General features: G+C 38.8%; 2 protein-coding genes across 2 annotated transcripts in view; one reads left to right on the top strand and one right to left on the bottom strand.

Moving 5' to 3' along the window:
• The window catches only part of LOC135479147 (cAMP-dependent protein kinase regulatory subunit-like), a 112154-nt gene extending 98976 nt beyond the window's left edge, over positions 1 to 13178 (bottom strand). The window contains exons 1-2 of the mRNA XM_064758906.1: positions 12900 to 13178; positions 10074 to 10711 (exon numbers count right to left, since the gene is read on the bottom strand). Of these exons, the coding sequence (XP_064614976.1) occupies positions 10074 to 10203 (130 nt within the window). The 5' untranslated portion in view covers positions 10204 to 10711; positions 12900 to 13178. The remainder of the gene's footprint in view (positions 1 to 10073; positions 10712 to 12899) is intronic.
• Positions 13179 to 15747: 2569 nt separating this feature from the next.
• Positions 15748 to 22076, top strand: part of LOC135479353 (dynein axonemal heavy chain 2-like) — a 59221-nt gene continuing 52892 nt past the window's right edge. The window contains 7 exon segments of the mRNA XM_064759177.1: positions 15748 to 15859; positions 16840 to 17051; positions 17576 to 17682; positions 18127 to 18475; positions 19340 to 19504; positions 19956 to 20194; positions 21149 to 21340. Of these exon segments, the coding sequence (XP_064615247.1) occupies positions 16880 to 17051; positions 17576 to 17682; positions 18127 to 18475; positions 19340 to 19504; positions 19956 to 20194; positions 21149 to 21340 (1224 nt within the window). The 5' untranslated portion in view covers positions 15748 to 15859; positions 16840 to 16879.

Consider the following 22076-nt stretch of genomic DNA (forward strand, 5'->3'; position numbering starts at 1 on the left):
GCGAGATAGCGGGTTTATATCCGTCCTGTGTTGTTACAAGAGCTATGTCTAGAAAAGTCAGTACGGACCAGGGTAGTACTGTTGATTTGAGTGAGACTTTTCTCAATAACATGTTGGATGATGATTCTTCCAAAGTAGACAGCCAGCAGGAAGTAGATACTAATTTTGTTAGTGGTGATCAGCCATTTTGTAGGACTGAGTTGATTGCTGAACAACACAGTGATCCAAGTATTTCTTGCTTGTTTAATGATGCAGCTAAAGATGGTGAATCTTTACCTGACCCATGCTACTACTATGTCAAGTCTGGCATATTGATGCGGCAGTGGAGGCCTCCCGATGTTTCGTTGGAGGATGAATGGGCAGTTAAGCATCAGGTAGTTGTGCCCAAGTCTTATCGTAAAGACATACTGACCATGGCGCATGAAACGCCGTTAGCAGGTCATTTAGGTGTTAATAAGACCTATCATAAGATTCTCAGTCATTTTTATTGGCCAGGAGTAAGGAAAGATGTTACTGAATTTTGCAGGTCTTGTCATGCATGTCAGTTAGTGGGGAAACCTAACCAGACAATCCCCAAGGCAGCCTTAAGGCCTATTCCTGCAATTGGTGAGCCATTCAGTAGAATCTTAATAGATTGTGTTGGTCCGCTACCTAAGACAAAGTCTGGAAATCAGTATATGTTAACCATAATGTGTACTTCAACTCGTTTCCCTGAGGCAATTCCATTAAGGAATATTACTGCCAAGACTGTAATTAAGGCTTTAGTTAAGTTCTTCACCATGTTTGGTCTGCCTAAGTCAGTACAGTCAGACCAGGGTTCAAATTTCATGTCTGGTGTGTTCCAACAAGTTATGCATGATCTAGGTATTAGCCAGTATAAATCCTCAGCTTATCACCCACAAAGTCAAGGAGCACTAGAGAGATTCCATCAGACACTGAAAAGTATGATAAGAACTTACTGCTTTGAGACAGGGAAAGATTGGGACGAGGGTGTACCTTTGTTAATGTTTGCTGTAAGAGAGTCTGTACAAGAGTCACTTGGATTTAGTCCATTTGAGCTTGTGTTTGGCCATACTGTGCGTGGTCCACTACAGTTGTTCAAGGAAAAGTTTGTGTCTGGTGATAGTGACAATGTTAACCTATTACAGTATGTGTCAAGTTTTCGTACTAAGCTCAACAGAGTATGTGAGTTAGCCAGAGAGAATCTTACAGCTTCTCAGAAGAGTATGAAAACTAAGTATGACAAAGAGACAGTAAGACGCAGATTTGAAGTTGGTCAGAAGGTGTTGGCCTTACTTCCAGTTAGTGGTAAGCCACTTGAAGCTCGTTATTTTGGACCTTATGTAGTAGACAAGAGGCTAAGTGATCTTAATTATATTATTTTCACTCCTGATCGGCGCAAATCTAGACAACTTTGTCACATTAACATGTTAAAGCCATATGTAGACAGAGATAGCACTGATCTCAATGTTTTACATCCTAGTGGAGTTGTTACCTCTAACTTATGCCCTGATTCAGCTGTTAGGGATGATCAAGATTTTGACTTAAGGTTCCGGTCAGCCAAACTCCAGAATTCAAGTATTCTTGAGGACATTGATTCTGTGTTGGGTCATCTGGAATATCAGCAACGCCAGCAGTTGAAGGATTTGGTTCGTCGATATGAACATTTGTTCCCTAATGTTCCAACCAGGACTGAATCCATCTATCATGATGTTGAAGTTGGAGATTCCAAGCCGATTAAACAACACCCATACAGACTGAACCCAACTAAAACTGAATACTTGAGGAAAGAAGTTCAGTATTTACTGGAAAATGATCTGGTCGAGCCCAGTAACAGTAACTGGAGTTCACCTTGTATTCTTGTGCCAAAACCAGATGGGACGTACCGTATGTGTACAGACTATCGCAAAGTGAATGCCGTCACTAAAGCAGACAACTTTCCCATTCCTAGGATCGACGACTGTATCGATGCCGTGGGAAAGTCTAACGTTGTTTCCAAGTTTGACCTATTGAAAGGATTTTGGCAAGTACCGCTCACGCAGCGCGCTCGTGAGGTGTCAGCGTTTGCTACCCCAGATGGTTTATACCAGTACAAAGTCATGCCCTTTGGGATGAAGAACAGCCCTGCCACCTTTCAACGACTTGTGAACAACGTTACATCGGGCCTTAAAGGGTGTCGTGTTTACATCGACGATGTAATTATATTCAGTGACACTTGGGAGGAACATTTAAATATCATGGAGGCATTATTTGCGAGACTGTCCCAAGCCAATCTTACAGTAAATTTGGCCAAGTGTGAGTTTGGTTGTGCTTTTGTCACATATCTAGGGCATGTTGTCGGACAGGGTCAGGTAAAACCTGTTAATTCTAAAATCAGTGCTATCTCTTGTTTTCCAGTGCCAAGTTGTAAGAGAGAGTTAAAGCGTTTTTTGGGCATGGCAGGTTATTATCGTAAGTTCTGTAGGAACTTTTCATTTGTTAGTGAGCCATTAACTCAGCTGTTAAAGAAAGGTGCTAAATTCTTGTGGTCCATTGAGTGTCAGAGATCTTTTGATAGATTGAAGGCCATGCTAAGCAACGGCCCCATACTTGTAGCACCTGATTTTAATTTACCATTTAAGCTAGCTGTTGATGCTAGTGATATATCTGCTGGGGCAGTTTTGTTACAAGAAAATGAAACAGATCACGTTGATCACCCTGTATGTTTTTTCTCTCGCAAATTTGACAAGTGCCAGAGAAATTATTCGACAATAGAAAAGGAGTGTCTGTCCTTGATTCTAGCATTACAGCATTTTGAAGTATATGTGACTTCGTCAAGTTACCCCATTGTTGTGTATACAGATCACAATCCCTTAACCTTCTTGCACAAACTAAAAGGTAAAAACCGAAGATTGTTACGGTGGAGTTTGCTTTTGCAAGAATTTAATCTAGAGATTAGACACATAAAAGGGAAAGATAATGTGATTGCTGATTGTTTGTCACGTGTCTAGTTGGTTTTCTGCAGCTTTGTTTTTAAAGACTGTGGTAAACGTTATTATTATTATTCATGATTATGAATATGTTAAAGAAAGTTTTATGCAAAACTTTCTTTCCCTGAAGGGTGGGGGTGTTATGTATGACTATTTAACGTCTTCATGTACTGTTAGTCTGCGGACCTTTGTGAAAGCATAACAGGCCCTGTTATATATGTACAGTGCGGACCTGGCCGAAAGCACCTTGTTCAAGGCTCTGTTTATTTAACTGGCTGTTCATTGGCTGTTAAACTCTGTGTTTAAAAATAGTTGAATCCACCTGGCACGTATATAAGCCGTGTTTTCTGTGCAGAGTGGAGGTATTTTTGCTGCATCCACTGGGAGCCAGGAGAGTGTGCGACGCTCTCGTATCGAGTCCATTGTATGTATATGAGCTGGTGATGCCAGTTTCATTTGGGAGGACAGATTTTTATGCCGACACCGTTTTTGTACCACAGCAGTACTGATGTCTGGTTTATGTGAATTTCTGCGGAAGTCACGTTTATTGGTGTTCGGATATTTATTATGATTATACAGTGTTGACTGTGTAATTTGTTTAACACGCTGACCTCACCTGACCGACAAGGTCGTCAAGGACTCTAAACTGAAGTTTTCAGTTTTGCAAAGGACGTTCGTTCTGCCACAAGGTGACATTACTCTACGTCTCTGAACGGCTCGTTTGTGAGCTTCTGCGGGAGCTGTGACTGATCTGAAGTGGATTATACCTCCATGCCTGTATTTACCCTGTGTTGTGCTCTGCGGGTGTGACGTCATTCAAAGGCTTGACTGTTCCAGTTCTGTGTAACCTGTGTACTGTGTTCGTGTTCGCTAACCTGGCGAAGTACCTGTCTAGGACAATTTGTGACTTGTGTGAATTGTGTGTTTATCCCATGGTCTTTACGTTGGATTTCCTGGAATACATTCCTTGGGATGCAAAGGTGAACTGGAAACTTGTAAAGACCGGTAATACTGATGTGTATGTTGTTGTTGTTGTTGAACTGTCTGTAAAACTGTCCGTCTCATTTTATATATAAAGCATTGTTTACATTGTAATATTGAGTCACTGAGTCTGTTTTCTGTTGCCGTTTTCAATACCGTAACAATATATATATATATATATATAAAACTTAAATTTTAGGTGAATTTTTTAAATTCAAAAGTTTGACAGATGAGAAGGAGTTAAAGCATTTACATGTCCCGCAATGTTAGTTTAATACTTCCTAAGCTGTTTTAAATTTAACACAAATTAACAGGAAACTGTCGTAATACACACATGACCAAACAATTCATTACATACATAGGAAGCCAACGATTCATATTTTGATTCATATATATTGAAGAGTTAAATAATTTACTTTGATGAACATTTATCCAAACGTTCTGAAAACACCTGACGTCATGTAAGAAAAAAAGTCAAGTCTCCTAGCTAATTGGCGGAAGCCGCTTTATCGCTAGAGGTAATACCTTACTGTGCATTTATACCTGCTTAATAAGTTACACACATTCATATCTCTTTTTTCCCCCATTAATTTGTGATCTGGACTATTCAGCCTGAAATAAATAATTATTATTATTATTAAAACACCAATCAAATAAATAAAGAAAGAAAGGAATAAAGAAATAAAGTAAAACAATTAAACGTTTCAGTAGAAGTTTTTTACCTGGCCTAGCGTTAGAGAACGCGGGGATTTTGTTTTTCAGCCACGGAGCAATTTCCAGGATCTGGAAGTCTGTTCTCTGACAAGACGGCTTACTTATTACGGAGACTATCTTCTCGTGTATAGCAGGCATCTCTATAAACTTGTGTCTTTATATGGCGGACTTCGGCTTATTGGACGTCTTATTGGTGACAACGTATAGTATACATACACAAGATATGCGATGCCTTAGGCCTGTATCTCGATCGAATGACAACTTATTCCCCGTTTGGATTGGATGTGTTTTTATATAACTGATATTCTCATGCTGAATATAGATATCCACATTATGACATTTCTAACACCAGAAATAAAACCTTCACGACTTAAAAAATAGTTTTGGATTTATGTATATCGGTCAAGAGTTAGATCAAATACGTGTCAGTTCGTTACCCTGTAAATCATAGTGAAAAAAACTCCATCAGACATTTTAGGTACAATGGCCTACAATGAAGCACCTATCTATGCATAGGGCTATTTTTACAGTAACGATGTACACTAAGAGAATATTTCTAGAACATTAAAAGACGAGTGTAAAAATGAAAACTGTATATATATATATATATATATATATGTTATAAAAGTATCCATATTTGGAATTCCTTTATATGATACAAAGAAACACATAGTTCTTATAGGTATATATATATATATATATATATATATATATATATATATATATATATATATGTGATGGCGGGATAATCACTTGTCGTGCTCTCTGTGGTAAACAGGTCAAAGTTATGGTACTTACGCCTGATCAAGGCTAAAAATGGTAACACAATAGAACTGACCTGGTCAATTTGGCTTGTTAATCTGGGACGAGCTACAGCAATTCAAGTGGGCTGTATTGGCGTATAAAAAGCTTACAAGCCGTAGTCGGTGTTAAGGCTAGTCCTTGTGCACTGGACGCTTTGTACGCCAATTCCTCGCATTCATGCAACCATGCCAATTCTTACATGCCAACAGTCCATGGCACTTATATGTTATATGCACATTTATTTGATTGCACGTTTTTGAAAGCTTTTTCTGTCTTTGTTTTTTTTTTTTGTTTTTTTTTTTTGTTTTTTTTTTGTTGTTTTTTTAGCTAGTTGTAGAATAGGGTTTTACCTCCCACAATGTATAACCGTTACTATTTCGGATTATAAATCCAGAGGTTTATTCTTCACCGCTGTAGAGAACGCTGTGGTAAGGTTTTTCTTTTTCGTTTGTAAATATATATCCTAATCAGCGAGAAAGGTTTCGTCTCGTCAATACCAGTTTAAAATGCACCTGAATAGCCATACCTTATTATCAATAGTTGTTTTCAAAGTTTGCAACAATCAGTTAAACTGAAATAATTTAAAAAGAGCAAGGGCTGAGAGGACGTTATTGCGTTCAACCGACCGGCTGTTTGGGCCACAATGGTAGTTTTGTTTTACAAACAAGATCTGTACGTGCCCATGCAGCATATGGTGAAGTGTTATAGCACTGCATTCTACCAGTTTCAAGCTATGTTTGTTTGTATGGAGTTATTTTTTCAAAAGTTGCCGTACCGAATGTAACGCTGTATAACAGGCCATTTTAAGAGACCAGTGCTTTGCCTGTTCTTGGATAGGGATGTCCAAATTGTCAGCATTCGATTCCATTAAAAATCCTGATATCCATATTTGAATTGCGATTTAAACGGTTATTTTTTAAATCATAATATCAGTTAAAATGGAAAAGATTTCACCATTACGGTTTCTGTAAAGACAAATGTACTGCGAATTGGACTTCCGGGGCCATAGTCTGGGTATGAAAATGAGGCTTTAAATTTTGACTTGTCAGAAATCGCATGGTGGAATCAGTCTAAGGCTTTCAATTTCCGAGTCGGACGTTCTTTTCCACCCAAACTGGGTTCAAAACACATGAATATTTTCTAGTGATTTGAAGCCGTACATGGTAGGCCTACTTTGTTTGTGTTGAACTCGCTCAGTGACTTTGTTATGGTAAGCTCTCAGCCAATCAAAGATGTTTGATTGACCATAACTAGGTGTAGTTTTCCACTTGACCTCACGCTAGTTGATTATGTACAGGTAAATGCTTTATTCCACGTGTTCATAGCAGGGGACATCGATTAATCATGCACGTGATAACAGACGGGCATACATATAAAATATAACTCTATCGATCATCTCTGTATGGCATGCTTAGAACATGTCCTTAGACGTTCAGTATGTTTCATATATATATATATATATATATATATATATATATATATATATATATATATCCTGTTGCAAATACGTAGATATATTTTATTTATTTATTTGATTGGTGGTTTACGCCGTACTCAAGAATATTTCACTTATACGAAGGCGGCCAGTATTATGGTGGGAACAAACCGGGCAGAGCCCGGGGGAAACCCACGACCATCCGCAGGTTGCTGCAGACCTTACAACGTACGACGGGAGAGGAAGGCAGCATGAGCTGGACTTGAACTCCCAGCGACCGCATTGGTCAGACATAGATACATCATGTAGAAGGAATCAAGCCTATGGCATGCTGTCTATTGTTCATTCCTGACTATAACGTTTTGTGAGCAAACTAATGTGCTATTCATGCGTAATGGTCTTACATTATTGTGGTCAAAGTTTTTATTTCAGTGGAATGTATAATTTGAACACTATATAACAGGGACATAAAGATACACTGTATTCGTGTTAACTGTTTCTCTACTTCTACGAATTCACCATGTTCCTGCAATTAATTGGATTAATGGGAAGATGTTTGTCCTTAATTACTGGCCATATGCAACAGTGTGAGCAGAAGCTCAGAAACGCCAACTAATACGAGACGATCATGGGCAAATTCCAAAATATCGATCCCATGGAGTAATTTGTGGGGATACCGGAATGAATGTACACCCGTGCCATTTAGATTAGCGTTATACAAAACGCATCTGATCAGGGTATTATTTGTTTGTGTTCATTTGTGTGAATGGCATGGATTCAAAAATGTATTTTAAAGGTAAACCATGGTGTTGTTTTTGTAAAGGACAATGGTTGTGTAAGAGGATATCATTGAGGAATGCTACCAGAGCGTTTCAATCGCAATCACGTGCATTCAGGGCAAACTATTACAACTGAGTTTAATGTGTATAGCTCAGAAATTACGCAATGTCGCGTAAAGACCAATGAGTAACATTTAATCACGAGCATCCACGTGTATCACACGCAGCAATAAACGATTCTGGTTTTTATTTCACCGAAGATAAATCTGGAGAATTTATTTATTCATTTTATTGGTGTTTTACGCCGTACTCAAGAATATTTCACTTATACAAGGGCGGCCAGTATTATGTGGGAGGAAACCGGGCAGAGTCCGGGAGAAATCCACGACCATCCGCAGGTTTCTGGACCTTTCTACATACTAAATCTGTTGAGGGGTGTGGATTATCGTATACATGTGGAGATGGATAAAAATCTGTGTGTACGTGAAACCATTGTAAAACAACTAAGGGCTCAAGAGTGCGTCACTGAGGAATGCCACTGGGTCATTTCAACCCCAGTGAGTATTAGTTTTACCAAATCATTTACCTTTATCCTTACGTTTAAACGAAAAGACAACAAATAACTCTTAACCCTAGTTATTTCGGGAGAGAGGTGGATACAGACCTAAACGAACACAACAATTCTGTTCTCACGAACTTGGTATCTCTGGAAGCGTTACCTGGTATTATTACGAAACCATACGGGGTACCATGTTAGAGATATCGGAAATACGATGTCGCGTCACTCTTTCACTATGCTCATATGGCTAAATGGTAAAACAAGGTTCGGGTGGCCGCAGCGGAAAATGTGCATTCTCGAGCTACAGAAATAACTAGCGTCTGATGGGTTAAACTTGATAAAACGGCACCTCTTTCGATTTTTTCCAATGTGCGCGAATTTGCTTACTTTCAACTGCGATATCTCGGTTATGTAATATAAACGAAAACGTTTGCTTTCTAAACTTCGTGTGGTCTACATGGTGGTCGTTTCTTGTAAAAGTTCTATGCAAATATTCACGCCGTTTGTATAATTATATGTGCTATGTGAATATCGAAGAGTCTATTGTTACTTATTGCGCACGTACCAAACGGCAGGTTGAAAAACTTGTTTCTTTGGCGCAACTAATTCTTCACTATTATCCTGGTTAACCGAGGTAATTATACACACTTGTTTGTTCGGAAAGTTGACATTGGCAAGGACCACGAAACCCTTCAATGGTATCTAACGTAACTGAAACCTTATCTATAAATCTCTATGTGTGCTTTACAATGGCTCAATACTCGGTCGCTGGCCAGGAGTTTTCCAAGCGATCTCACAGCTGTTTAACTGCGAACAAAAATTTATATTGATCTTTTGTTCGTACATGTAACAGTTCGCCCGCAATCGGGAGTAGACATGCATAAATCATGCATGCACCAGAATGTCATGACATGCTGTATTTCAAAACCAGCGAATCTAAATGCTCATGAAGCAATATTTGTTACAACAAAGCATATGCTTTACTACTGCCCCCATATTCTTAAAAATAAAGCGAGAATCCGTAAACAGCCATCTTTTAAACTTTTCCTGAATATTAATTAGCCTGTTTGCGTGGTACATGCTTGGAGCATTCTTTATAGGTCTTCCCGGCATCATTAAAACAGGTGAATGCATGTCTTCGTAAGAATGCGCACGATTTGTAGCTCTCTTAGTTCTTTAATAGTTCCTGTTGAACGTTGGTGTGGAAATTGGTTTTGCGATTGTTGACCCGGAAACGCCCATCGTTGGTTGGTGTATGAATACTTATTATAGGACTCAAAGATCTATACATATATGAGTTAATATTGCTCCCAACGATATTTTGGTCTAAATAACCTATTACTTTTTGCCAAGTGTCAAATATTTATTTATTTATTTATTTATTTATTTATTTATTTGATTGGTGTTTTACGCCGTACTCAAGAATATTTCACTTAGATGACAGCGGTCAGCATTATGGTTGGAAGAAACCAGATAGAGCCCGGAGGAAACCCATGACCATCAACAAGAGGAAGCCAGCATGAGCTGGACTTGAACTCACTTGGTTCTGCATTGACACACTTGGTTCTGCATTGACACACTTGGTTCTGCATTGACACACTTGGTTCTGCATTGACACACTTGGTTCTGCATTGACACACTTGGCTCTGCATTGACACACTTGGTTCTGCATTGACACGCTAACCTCCTCGGATACGGAGTCGCCATCAGTGTCAAGTAACTAAGCACCATTGAAAGTGATCACTTTGACATGATATGGCGCGGACTTGACGTCAAATCGTCATGGTATTTTACATGTAAGACTTTCAGGTTCAAGACTTAACAAGACTTACCTTGTTTGACCGAGGCAAAAATTGGAGATTTCGTCAAAAACCACGGCACTATTTCCTGAGCTTCAAAATCCGTCCTCTGGCTTGGAGGTTTGCAGATGACCGAAACGATCTTTTCGTAAACCGTAGACATTTTGGGGAGGGGGGGGGGGGGGTAAGGGAAGATATGATCTTTTTTCAATCAGAATGAATTTCTCGCCAATAATCAATGCTTGCCTTCTCCTGGTCAGGTAGGCCTAGGGCTTACATTCATATTGCCTCCATTTTCAGTCCCCTTGCTTAAGTCTTGAAATATAGTCTTACATCGAGCAACAGTCCAGAATGTATTTTAGATAGCTCCTGACTGCCTTGACGAAAAAACGCCTTTTTCTCCACAATCCAATGATCCTAAAGGTACTGGTTATTCCTCTGTCAAAACTTGCTTGAAACAACCGTCTTTCCCCGCTTAAACCCAAAGATCCACTGGAGTAATGCTCCTTTAGTTGCAACTGTTATAACTGGTTAGCGCATGAGTAGCTTACACTTTTGATGGCTACAACTACTAGTTCCTTCCACCAGAAACCCCACTGAGCTTCAATTTGTTGTTGCTCACGCGCACTTTTTGTCCATCGTAGAACGAAACAAAGTCAACCCTTTGAAATCTGAAAAAAATAAATTCGTAACACTAAAATCCTTTTTCATTTATGTAGATAGAGTAGACTATAATATGAGCACAACCACGCTAAAGCTTAACGTTACTAAATCTATGTATACTTGTTTACCAAACCTCAAGCACCAGTGAACTTCAAAAGCAAAGAACGGTGGAGTTTTATTCCACACTTAATTTTTCTAAATAGAATCGCTTTCTGTTAGTATCTTCACAACGAACTCGTGTCTAACGATCAAATATGCGACCCTTTTGAGGGCCAGTGGAACAGTGACGGCTTCACGTCCGTCTATATAACTATACAAAGGGCTGGATAAAGCGATCATACAAGCGTATACCGGCTCTTGTATGCTTTGTATGGCATAGCTTTAGCTGTCCAATCAGGTGGACACTGTTACTTGTAGTTCGGTGTAATGAGTATTGACTATTATGGCTTATTTGTTCAGCAGAGTGGTTTGCAGTATTTTCCCTTGCTCGGTCCACTTTTTCTATACACTCAAGAGCCTTGACCGCCATGGTGAAATGCGTCTGCGTGGGTCATTGTAAAGCGCCGACACGCTAACCATCAGGCCACGGAGGATCCCCGAACACTACTTGATTTAAGTCCAAATATGTATACGAATGATTGTAATGCACAAAGTTACTGCAGCTGATTATTCTGGTTCCATAAATGTTTCGTTTTGAAGTTTGTAAATGTCTTTAGCCCACTTAACACTTAGACGAACGTCGTCATGTATGTATGTATGTATGTATGTATGTATGTATGTGTGTGTGTGTGTGTGTGTGTGTGTGTGTGTGTGTGTGTGTGTGTGTGTGTGTGTGTGTGTGTGTCTGTGTGTGTGTGTGTGTGTGTGTCTGTGTGTGTGTGTGTGTATGTGTGTATGTATGTAGTCTTTGGTATGACCCTACACCGAGTTTGATCTCGGTGTCTCCCAACTTCGAGGCGGATGCTTTATTAGGCTATTGGAGCGGTATTTCATGAAATGAGTATTGATTAGCGTTCGGATGCGCACGAATACAAGACTCAATGTTCGTTCACGTGTAAACTTCTATGATCCGACGATGGTGAACATGTAAAGTTGGTCAACACATGTACGAGATCTGGCGAATAGTGGGATTGAACAGATTTCAAGACCAGGTGAAGAATGTTTTAGCACCTGAACGCCTCATTAACCTTCATCTGTATGTATTCATGATGCGATGTTTACAGATGAATGTCCCTTCAATCCATTGATCACCTGTGTAATATCGCTCCTCTACCTTGTATCTTAATTGTAATGACCACGGATTAACGTTGCTTCACGTGTATGTGAAATCCTTTGGTCAAAGACTAACATTCCTCTCCTCTAACGTTTCCATTGTCCACTGGTCACAAATTAACGTTCCTGTGCAAGTATCCTCTGTACACGTATCGAATACCCAATGGTCACGGATTACCGTTCCTCTGTACACGTATTGAATACCCAATGGTCACAGATTGCCGTTCCTCTGTACACGTATTGAATACCCAATGGTCACGGATTAACGTCCCTCTACGCGTGGCCAATACCCAATGTCCACGGATTACCGTTCCTCTATACACGTATCGACTACCCAATGGTCACCGATTAACGTCCCTCTACGCGTAGCCAATACCCAATGGCCACGTTCCTCTGGACACGTATCGAATACCCAGTGTCCACGGATTAACGTCTCTCTACGCGTAGCCAATACCCAATGGCCACGGATTACCTTTCCTCTGTACACGTATCGAATACACAATGGTCACGGATTAACGTCCCTCTACGCGTAGCCAATGCCCAATGGCCACGGATTACCGTTCCTCTATACACGTATCGAATACCGAATGGTCAAAGATCAACGTCCTACACACATCCCACACCCAGTCACCACGCCTTAACGTCCCTCTACACGTATCCAGTACCCAATAGCCTTGGATTGACGCCCTTCTACACGTATACAACATCAGATGGTCACAGATAAGCGTTCAGTGAAACATAAACCTTCTCATTTATATCAAAACATTTAGTCAAGGAGCAACTAATCGCTCTCCTTTTCATAGGAACATGTTTTATGTCTGTACTTAGGTTTCTATAAAACCATGCACTTAGCACGCACCTGTTTATGACAACTTGCACTGAATTTTAAAATAGCTACATGTACATATATATATGTACACCTACCGCTTTTCAGGGTCGTACACCTATTCGGGGTCGTTTCAGATTGCTCCCGAATACCCTTGCATTAACGACGGTACCATCCAAGTTATAGTCAAACCTACATAGATATATGCAGACTTGCTCAAGGTCGAGGACCTCACAATTGTCATTCACACACTTCCCTCGAAATATTTCTTTAAATTACTATCCCTTTAGGAAACCGTAAATTCACACCGAAGGGCCGAAGGATGGTTCTGTCCTCTCTACATCTGTTTACACTCCTAACTATTTGGGAAAATTAGTTCGTCCCATTTTCCTGTCTGTTTTCAAAGCATTTGCTCTGTCTGAGTGCTAACGAAACACTATTGTATGTCTTCTGTGTGGAGAATAAACACGACGTATGCCCACCAATTGTTTGTGCGTCAAAGGTTCTGCAATACTGGTACACGGTCAATTACCTGGGAATCGCTCCAGTGGTTAACTGCAGTGACATATTGCCCACCAGCTGAACTGTTCGACAAAGCCGTCTTAATAGGGGATTTAAGTAACCATCCCACGTGCAGTATAGCTAGCAAGTGGTACAATACCTTAATAGCCAACGCATGACATAACGGGATTGTAAATGCTTGAACTGTCTTGACACTTGTTTAAGTATACCTGGCTTATATATAGACCTAATATGTCTCAACGTGTTTGTGAGACAATGTCCATCTGTGCTGCTGTTCTCATGTGTCACTACCGGCGGAGATTTCAAACGTATCAGCTAACAATGTTCTCTTCATGCAACTCTTTAAGATATCAGCCATATTATATAACGGAAGCATCAGAACCAAGATAACCTTTTGCTTATGGTACAATGTATATAAGGGAATTCATAAAAAAAAGCAACTTTAAAGAGGCACTTGAAAGACTCTGTACTACTCCTTACGCCTATAAATATAGACTGACATTTGACAAGTTACTAATGAGCTTTCCAGCCTCTCACCAATGCCGTCGCTGTGAGGGAAATTGGAAAAGGGCTTGGGAAGGGCTTCCAGCAACCTGCGAATGGTCGTGGGTTTCCCCCGGTTCTTCCGGTTTCCTCCCACCATAATACTGACCGCCTTCGTATAAGTGAAATATTCTTGAGTACGGCGTAAAACACCAATCAAATAAATAAATAAATAACAAACTTTCCAACATGTGACATACAGATATGCAAGAGTTGGGTTTCAACACACCTTAGGCTTCACAAACGGCCACACAAACACCAGTGGTTATTTCTGAGTCACGCGTACAAGTGAAACCTTCTTGAGTAATTAATTACATGTGGGGAGCGTACTTTTCTGTGTCCCAAAAAAGCCTAAACAACCCACTCAAAAAAATAATCTGTTAATTTTAATAGAAAGTCTGAGTGATGCTAGAATGTATTCTGCTATTGTAACCGATTGTTCTGTTAAATATAACACACATATTCTATTAACTCAACATAAAGATTCTATTAGACTAACATGATATTGTGTGGAATATGGCAGAATATTGTGTGACAATAACAGAATACATTCTAGCATCCCTCAGACAACAGAGTTTGTGATCAAATTAACAGATTATTTTTTGGGTGTGGAGAGTTTATTGTTTCGACCACGATATATCTGTACATTTATAAGGGTATACATACAAATAGGCTAATTATGTTTCAAGAATCCTTATGGACACTAAATAATGAAATAAAAAAGTGCACTATTTCTGTTTCTCAACAAAAGCCCACCCTTATCCTCATAAGTGCGTTGTTTAATCAAATGTGCATGGTTTGAACTTACGTGCAACGTGGTGTGGCGGCACGTGCATTTGCATTAACCTCACGCTCTGAACCATCCATTGTATCCAGGGATTAATCCGATTGATCACGGCTCATTACAAATTATTAATAGGTACAGACAGACAATATGCAATGGCTTTGGACTGTACACCATGGCCCAGCGACCAGCGACAGACGTGACGTGACGTGTAGCCAACATTCGACTGTGCACATGTACTTAATTACAACAGTCCTGTAATACTGGCCTATATATATATATATATATATATATATATATATATATATATATATATATATATACATACATTCAGATTTTATCCATGAAACACTATGGTCAAAGGTCATCTTACTCCGAGTATACATCTGATTGTATTTAGCGCTACGGGATCGCAAAAAAGCATTCAACTTCAATATAGGTAGGCCTACAGCAGGCAAATTTGAGATATTAGACAACAGTCATCTTTGATACGCATACATCGATATATATATATATATATATATATATATATATATATATATATATTTTTTTTTTTTTTTTTCAATTTTTTTTTCCAACATGCCACTTTTACGGCTCTGTAAGTGCATGAAATGTTATGTGCATGCGAAGACATTTTTTTTCTTCAGCAAACAACATGTAGGACTGCACTTTTAAAAAACCATTAAAGACAGTTGATGGCATAAATTCAAAGAAAATAATATTTGTGAACACTAATTTAAAAAACTTCTTCAAACACGTATACACGTTGATGTACGTGTAGGACAGGTTTTTCCCAGTAGACCACCCTACGTACAGTGGAAGGCCCCTACCTGTTATATACATCAATGCCTATCATGTCCTGTTGAACTATGAACTTTTTGGCCAAAAATAATGAAATGGGTATTTTTTGGGGACATATTTTGTTTAACAATATGTCCACATTTCGAAAATATTGTTTTTGTCCCTTACACTGGTAAATCATACATAGGCCTGCTTTGCTCAGATAGCCCGAGATCGATGAACAGCCGGTAAACTTTTCTGCACGGTGAGCAGGTTGGCGTATTGGCGATCACGTGACGGCGAGAGTTCGCGAGAGCAAACGATACCAGGTGCGTTCGTTGCTAAGGCTTAGAGCCGAGTAAAATGCTGGGGTTATTTGCAGATTCCCAGTGAGTAAAGACATTTAACTTGATGACAGTTGCCCAGAAGGTAATACTCTACATTTTTGATCCATGTTTTTCTTTTCTAAATGGTGTACAAAGTCATAGGATATGTAAATAGTTGGCCAATGCTCGTCACTGGTTCAACCATTTGTAAACAACATGGAGGACATTGCATGATGATCGAAGTTTGAAACAGTTTTTACTAGGCATAACTGGGTAATGATGTGACTCAAAACCTTTATATTTTTGCCTGTCCCCTGTGTTAGTGGTGTATATACTCTCCCAGCGTTCACAACGATCTCTCACAGATGTTGTCTTAACAGGGTAACTTGTTACTCTTTGGGGCTACATCATATGTTTCTACATAAACATAGCCCCATAGAGCTACATGTACTTAACTTGTGAACTGTTGGACAGTACTAGCCGTTGTGATGTGAACTAAATGAGGTTTTTCTGCATTTGCAGGGATTGTAAAGCTGATGCTTCTGTTTATTGTAGAAACCAGATTCTTTCATAAACTAACTTAATCATGTTAATACACGCGTAGCGCACCTCGGCCAACCATGTGGTGTTGTAAACCGCAACCTCAGCTTAACAATTTACCCCACAGATAAGATTTATACAAGGCTATCGAATCTCACTTGATTCCTTGTTTACCGTCACCGCCTGCACACCGTTTCAGAAATTGTCGCAAAAGGTGAGATTATTATAAAGTTGTATATAGAGTATTGTAACAGCTAGAAACAAGGAATCAAGTGCCAGTGTATTTTGTGATAACTTATGTCATCATCATCATACTGACATGGGCCTATATCAGGCATATTACCTGATGATAGCATAAATCATGTCAATATATAGAACATTATTCCACCATGCGCTGCATGTATTTGCCATTCTGTCTTGGTTTATAATATATACAGTGGTTCACATATATATCTTTTCTTTAAATTTATCTGTTTCTTAATTTGATTGTTATACTTATTCATGTATGTACTGATAGCTCTTATATGATCTTTTATTTAACAGAATTATTAAATGAAACAGTGTTAAAAAACAGAGGGGCAAAATGTCTGATAAAGGGTCCAGAACCACTACCCCAAAGACCGGGAGTGCACGGAGTTCAAAAGCAGGCACCCCAAAACCGGGCTCTAAAGGAGGGACCCCTAGAAGAGGGTCTAAAGTCACCACTCCCCCTATTCAGCCCACAGTAAACGGAACTGATGGGGACGCAGAAATAGGTTGGTTAATACACAGGTTACTGTAGATGTCCTTCAACATATCAAAACTAGTCTTAGAACATTTTTCTGTGCAGTTTTGTACATGTATTTGTTTGAAAGGAGTATTAATACAGCCCATAAGTCAGATGTATTAAGAAATGTGTACAGGTAGAGAAACTATTGCACATGCTGGTAGAAAAAAAAATTACCTGACAAATGCAATGGGTAGGGAAAAAAAATGAGCATTTCATTACCTTGCTTACCAAGGCTTACTGTATTTGACCTGAAATTTACATTTGAATATGGTGTAAAACACCAATCAAGCAGATAAATCAGTAAAATTTAGCTTTTTCAACAGGCTTGTTTTACTTGTTTCTGATTCTCACCTACTTAAGATTTTTTTGTCTAAAAAAATCTAAACTTTATATGAAATACAGTACTTGTCAGTATGTGTGTCAGTATTGGCTAATGTTAGTTTACTACAGTTTACAAATTTGTTTGTGGTAAGTCAGCTAATAGTTGTTTGATTGGTGATGTTGTATCAGGTGGAGCAACCAATGGCGTTCCTGAAGAAACAGGGGAGGTAATGCCTGTCATAGACACTATTGAGGAAGCAGAATCACCAGAAGCACAGTCTCAAGGGCCAACTGTGGTAAGTTTGGTTACAAAGTGTATGTGAGGCGATCCATAAAGAGGTATTGTCAATAGCTGTAAAATTTGAAAAGAATTTTCAAATGTACAACATTTACAAGCTATCATGCCATTTCTGTATTTGGAACAGAAAATCTTTAGCTTGAGTCTGTCTGTCAGCTTCTTAGTACAATGTTTCCCAAAATGAACAAGCTTGGGTAAAACCCAAGCACCTGAAATCCTTAACAAATTTGGCTACTGACATAGTGGGTGTTTTTGACATATTAGAGAACTGTTATCTGATATTGACAAGTTATTTTATTATTCCTGGCTGTAAGTCATGACTCATGTAAGTCATGGACCCTTACCTGAGCGATCCACTTTTTCAGTTGTTAAAAATTTGAGGTTAAGCTGTTGATCAGGGGTGTCAGTTCTGTTTTTTTGTAATTTTTTTTTTTCTCCACAGGTATCACTCCTGAAGATGAGGTTAACAGTTGCTGGGCTGAAGCCGGAGATGTTTACAGCGGTCCATGAACAGAAAATTGACAGCTTCTTGGAGGATGAATCACAGCGTCTCCTTGTGGTGTATCACGACAGTTACAGTGGACTTCACGTGGACGCGACTATCCCTGCCTCTTACGTGGATCAGCTGATGTACTTTATTAAGGCTGAAAATGTGACAGAAATCACTGTCGAGAACTTTAACGAGGTTTTGCAATATGGAACGGTCAAAGGCAAACACATTGAGAGTTTGCTGAGGACTATGATGGGAATTTATGCTCCGATTTTCTTTGAGAATACTTCTTGGCCAGATAGTATCCTTTAAACTCTGAAATTTACTATCTTCAAGTTGTCTGTGAACAGTCAGGTTCAGTGTACAAAACTTACATACATGAAACAAAACTTTCAAATCATTGAGTTCAACAATGTCACTGAAAAAATAAACCAGGGCCAAACACAGCTTTTTAATTGGGGCACCCTTTTAGCAGTCTGATTTGAGCTAAAATATTTTCAGATGTTAAGAAGCCTGTCATAATGCCCTATATCCCAACATTTATTGTCAAAGTTATGTATAATCTTTATAGAGTCAGTGCGTGTAATATATCAGGGTATGTTTTCAAACACTTCAGTTGAATTTATCATGCAATATTCTTCACATTTTGGTTTTTCTAAGGTATTCTGTAGTTTGGGAGCTTGTGAAGGGTATATAAATCTTCATACCTCTATAATGTTATTACGAAGCAGGTGATAATTTCTGGTATTTGGACTGGTTGCATGGACTAGATTTTGTTTTTCGGAAGATCTTTGACCTGTCTAGAAACAGAATCAAAACATAAATGACAAAATATGGCTCCAGACCATTGCATGTAGACTGGTAACTTGGTCACTCGAGGTTTGGTTGGAACAGCTGATGTATTTTTGTATTAGGCTGTGTGTGGTAATTTTGGTGGTCACCCAAGTGTCATCAGACCACAGCTTGTATGTTCTGTATTATGTTTATAATCTACAATATATTGTATTTATTGCCATTGAAATGGTTGGAAAAAAAAAGAAAAAAAGAAGAGGTATTAGGAAAAAGATAAGCATGGAGCTGAGAATTTTTTTTTTTCCAAGCTTCGTGAGTAGAAGTTGCCTTTTGTTGAATACATCTGGGGTTTATTTCCTTAACTCAGCACCAGGTATTAAGAATGATTTCTCGGCATCCCTGCACAAGTTCCTGGCAAGTCTGACAGACACTCGCTGGAAGATGGAAGGGAAAACCGTGTTGTACATCCCAACAGAGGGCATGAAGGCCCCATCTGAGGACTCGGCCAAGAACAAAGACCTGGTCCAGAGATTAGAGAGTTAGTACACATTGTTTTCTATCTTTCATATAAACACCTTAGGACAGCCTTAAAATTAGTTTCATGAGGCAAACCCTGACAGACCAAGGGTCAAAAGGTTTCTTTAAAGTGATAACATCAACAAACATTGAGGTCATGCAATATGATTTAACAGTGTTCAATGTATTAGAGCCCAACGTTTATATCATTGGAAAACAACATGGAAGTAGATAAAATACAATTTGAAAGTAAAATGGGTCAATTTGAAAAATAAAATGGGTCAATTTGAGGCCATGTTTGGTCATAATGTCATGCATGTATCAATGCTTATTGTCATACAATAATTTACTGAGCTATGGCTCTTTCTTTTGTATATCTCCCTTTACTGTATGTATATATCCTGCTACATTTTCCTAATTGTCCACAAGTCTTTGATGTCCGTTTTAATTAATTCCTGGCATTCTGTTTCCAGCTGCAATGATTCATTGGGCCAGGCAGATCAAAGAAGTGCTGAGTTCCCAGGATGCGTTTGAAATGGCCGAGACATCTGGTCCTTTAGAAGAGATTGAGTTCTGGAGAAACAGATGCGCTGATTTGTCAGGAATCAGTCAGCAGCTGGACAAACCAGGTGTGAAGAAAATCACAGAAGTGCTGACATTGGCCAAGTCTTCCTACGTCAAACCATTCCTGAAACTGGCTGGTCAAATAAAGGTAAGGGCTGTAGTGTAAGAACTCTGCAACTATAATTTTGTAGATGTGTTGCCACTGACAAATTTTACCTCGGCTTGAGACCCCTAATGTAAGGTAACATCGTTTTTCTCCTTTCACACACAGTTTATATATTGTTTAAAGTTTACTGCACTGCGTATTTTGGGATTTTTGTCTTGTCTTCTACATTCTGCCATTTTCTGGTTAGTTAGCATCCCCATTATTTATCTTTGAGAGCAACAAAAATCATAGTGTGTTTCATTTTGGTGTGGTACCGGAGTTGGTCAAACATGAATAAAATCATGGTTTTATGTGTATAAATCATTGTGTCAGCATGAAAGGAGTTCCGTGATTCACCTTGTCGTGATAGCAATTGGACCCTCGCACTATCTGGTGAATGTTGGCCAACAGTTCATGTAGAGTCCAGAATATTTTTAACGGCTTATCTCACAGACCTTAGACACCATGGTCAGGGTTACAAGCATGTAAGCTTATTAGAGCTATCGACCTCATCTGGTCGGGGCAGTTGTTTAGACATGTATTAATTCTAGCGATTTTACTTGATGAATACTGGACTAAAATTATTATTATTATATTGTCTTAGGATTAGAGGTTAAATTAAAGAATACACCCTTTTTTCATTGCAAATTCTGTCACAGTTGCTTACAATAATTCTGCAATCATAATAAGTACCAATTATAACTTTATTTATATTGAATATTTATTTCAAAATCCCCATTGATAAACTCTACACCTGGCACAGGGACTGGTTAGGATTAAGGACTCCTGTGGAAGTTTAGAATGAATTTATTAAAGTGTCCATAAGGCAAATCCTCTACTGTCCACTGTTGATTGATAATGTGGGAAAAAACATTGATTACTTAGGTGTTATCTTCCACAAACATGGAAATGTATGTTATTGAGCTCTGAAATCTGTACTTTCTCTTTCGTTATCAGGAAGGATCCCGTCAGGCAGAGAGCAATCTCAAGTTCCTGATGGTATTGAAGGATCCGTGTCATGAGCTGGCCGATGCCAGACCCAAAGCTATCCCAGCCATGTTACAGAGGATACTAAACCTTATCCGCATGATTTGGGTGAACTCTGAGTTTTACAAGACACGAGAGAGGCTCACCGGCATCCTAAAGAAGGTGGGTACTATTATGTGTGGAGGGTTGATATCCACTACTGAAGCAGCATAAATTCTTGCGCATGTAACATTTCATGTATGTGGTATTTATAATAGCACAATGCTACTATTTAAGGTGGTGTAGTATAATTTGCCATTCTGTATTCAACTATTCACCCTAACTATATTTCACATTTATACAATATCAAGGAAACATGCTTTGGGTGTATGCTTTTGTGTTTTAAAAAGGTCAGTGTTAAAGTCACCAAGTGTAATGCATTTTTCATTTTGTGGAATTTTACCATGAACAATTTGTAAGTGCTCATTGAAGAGGTTAACAACTTTTCCAGTTGGTATATTATTCATATGAGGTATTTATTTTTGTTCGTCAATTCAGTATCGAGGAAAAAGGATTCGTATTGCCCATTCTCTTCGTTACAGGATATGTCCTTCCGTAAATTGCAAGATTTTACATCATTCTTAATATAACAAATTACTCCACCACCTTTTCTGTGGGTTCTAGACGAGGTAAATGGTGTAAACCCGGGGATGTCAAAGTAATCTTCTATATCGGGATGCAACCAGCTTGCGGTGATCCTGTAAAAAGAGGAATTGCAATTCAGATTATTTATATATATGGTCATGTCATTGTAATTCTTTTCTTTTTTAGACTCTTGGCATTTATATAAAAAGTAACAAATTGTTCTAGAGAAGCTATGGATTAATCAGTGGTAGATTCTACAAGATAATTGGATTGC

This window comes from Liolophura sinensis, chromosome 12 (assembly GCF_032854445.1).
Source record: "Liolophura sinensis isolate JHLJ2023 chromosome 12, CUHK_Ljap_v2, whole genome shotgun sequence".
Classification (NCBI taxonomy): Eukaryota; Metazoa; Mollusca; class Polyplacophora; order Chitonida; family Chitonidae; genus Liolophura; species Liolophura sinensis.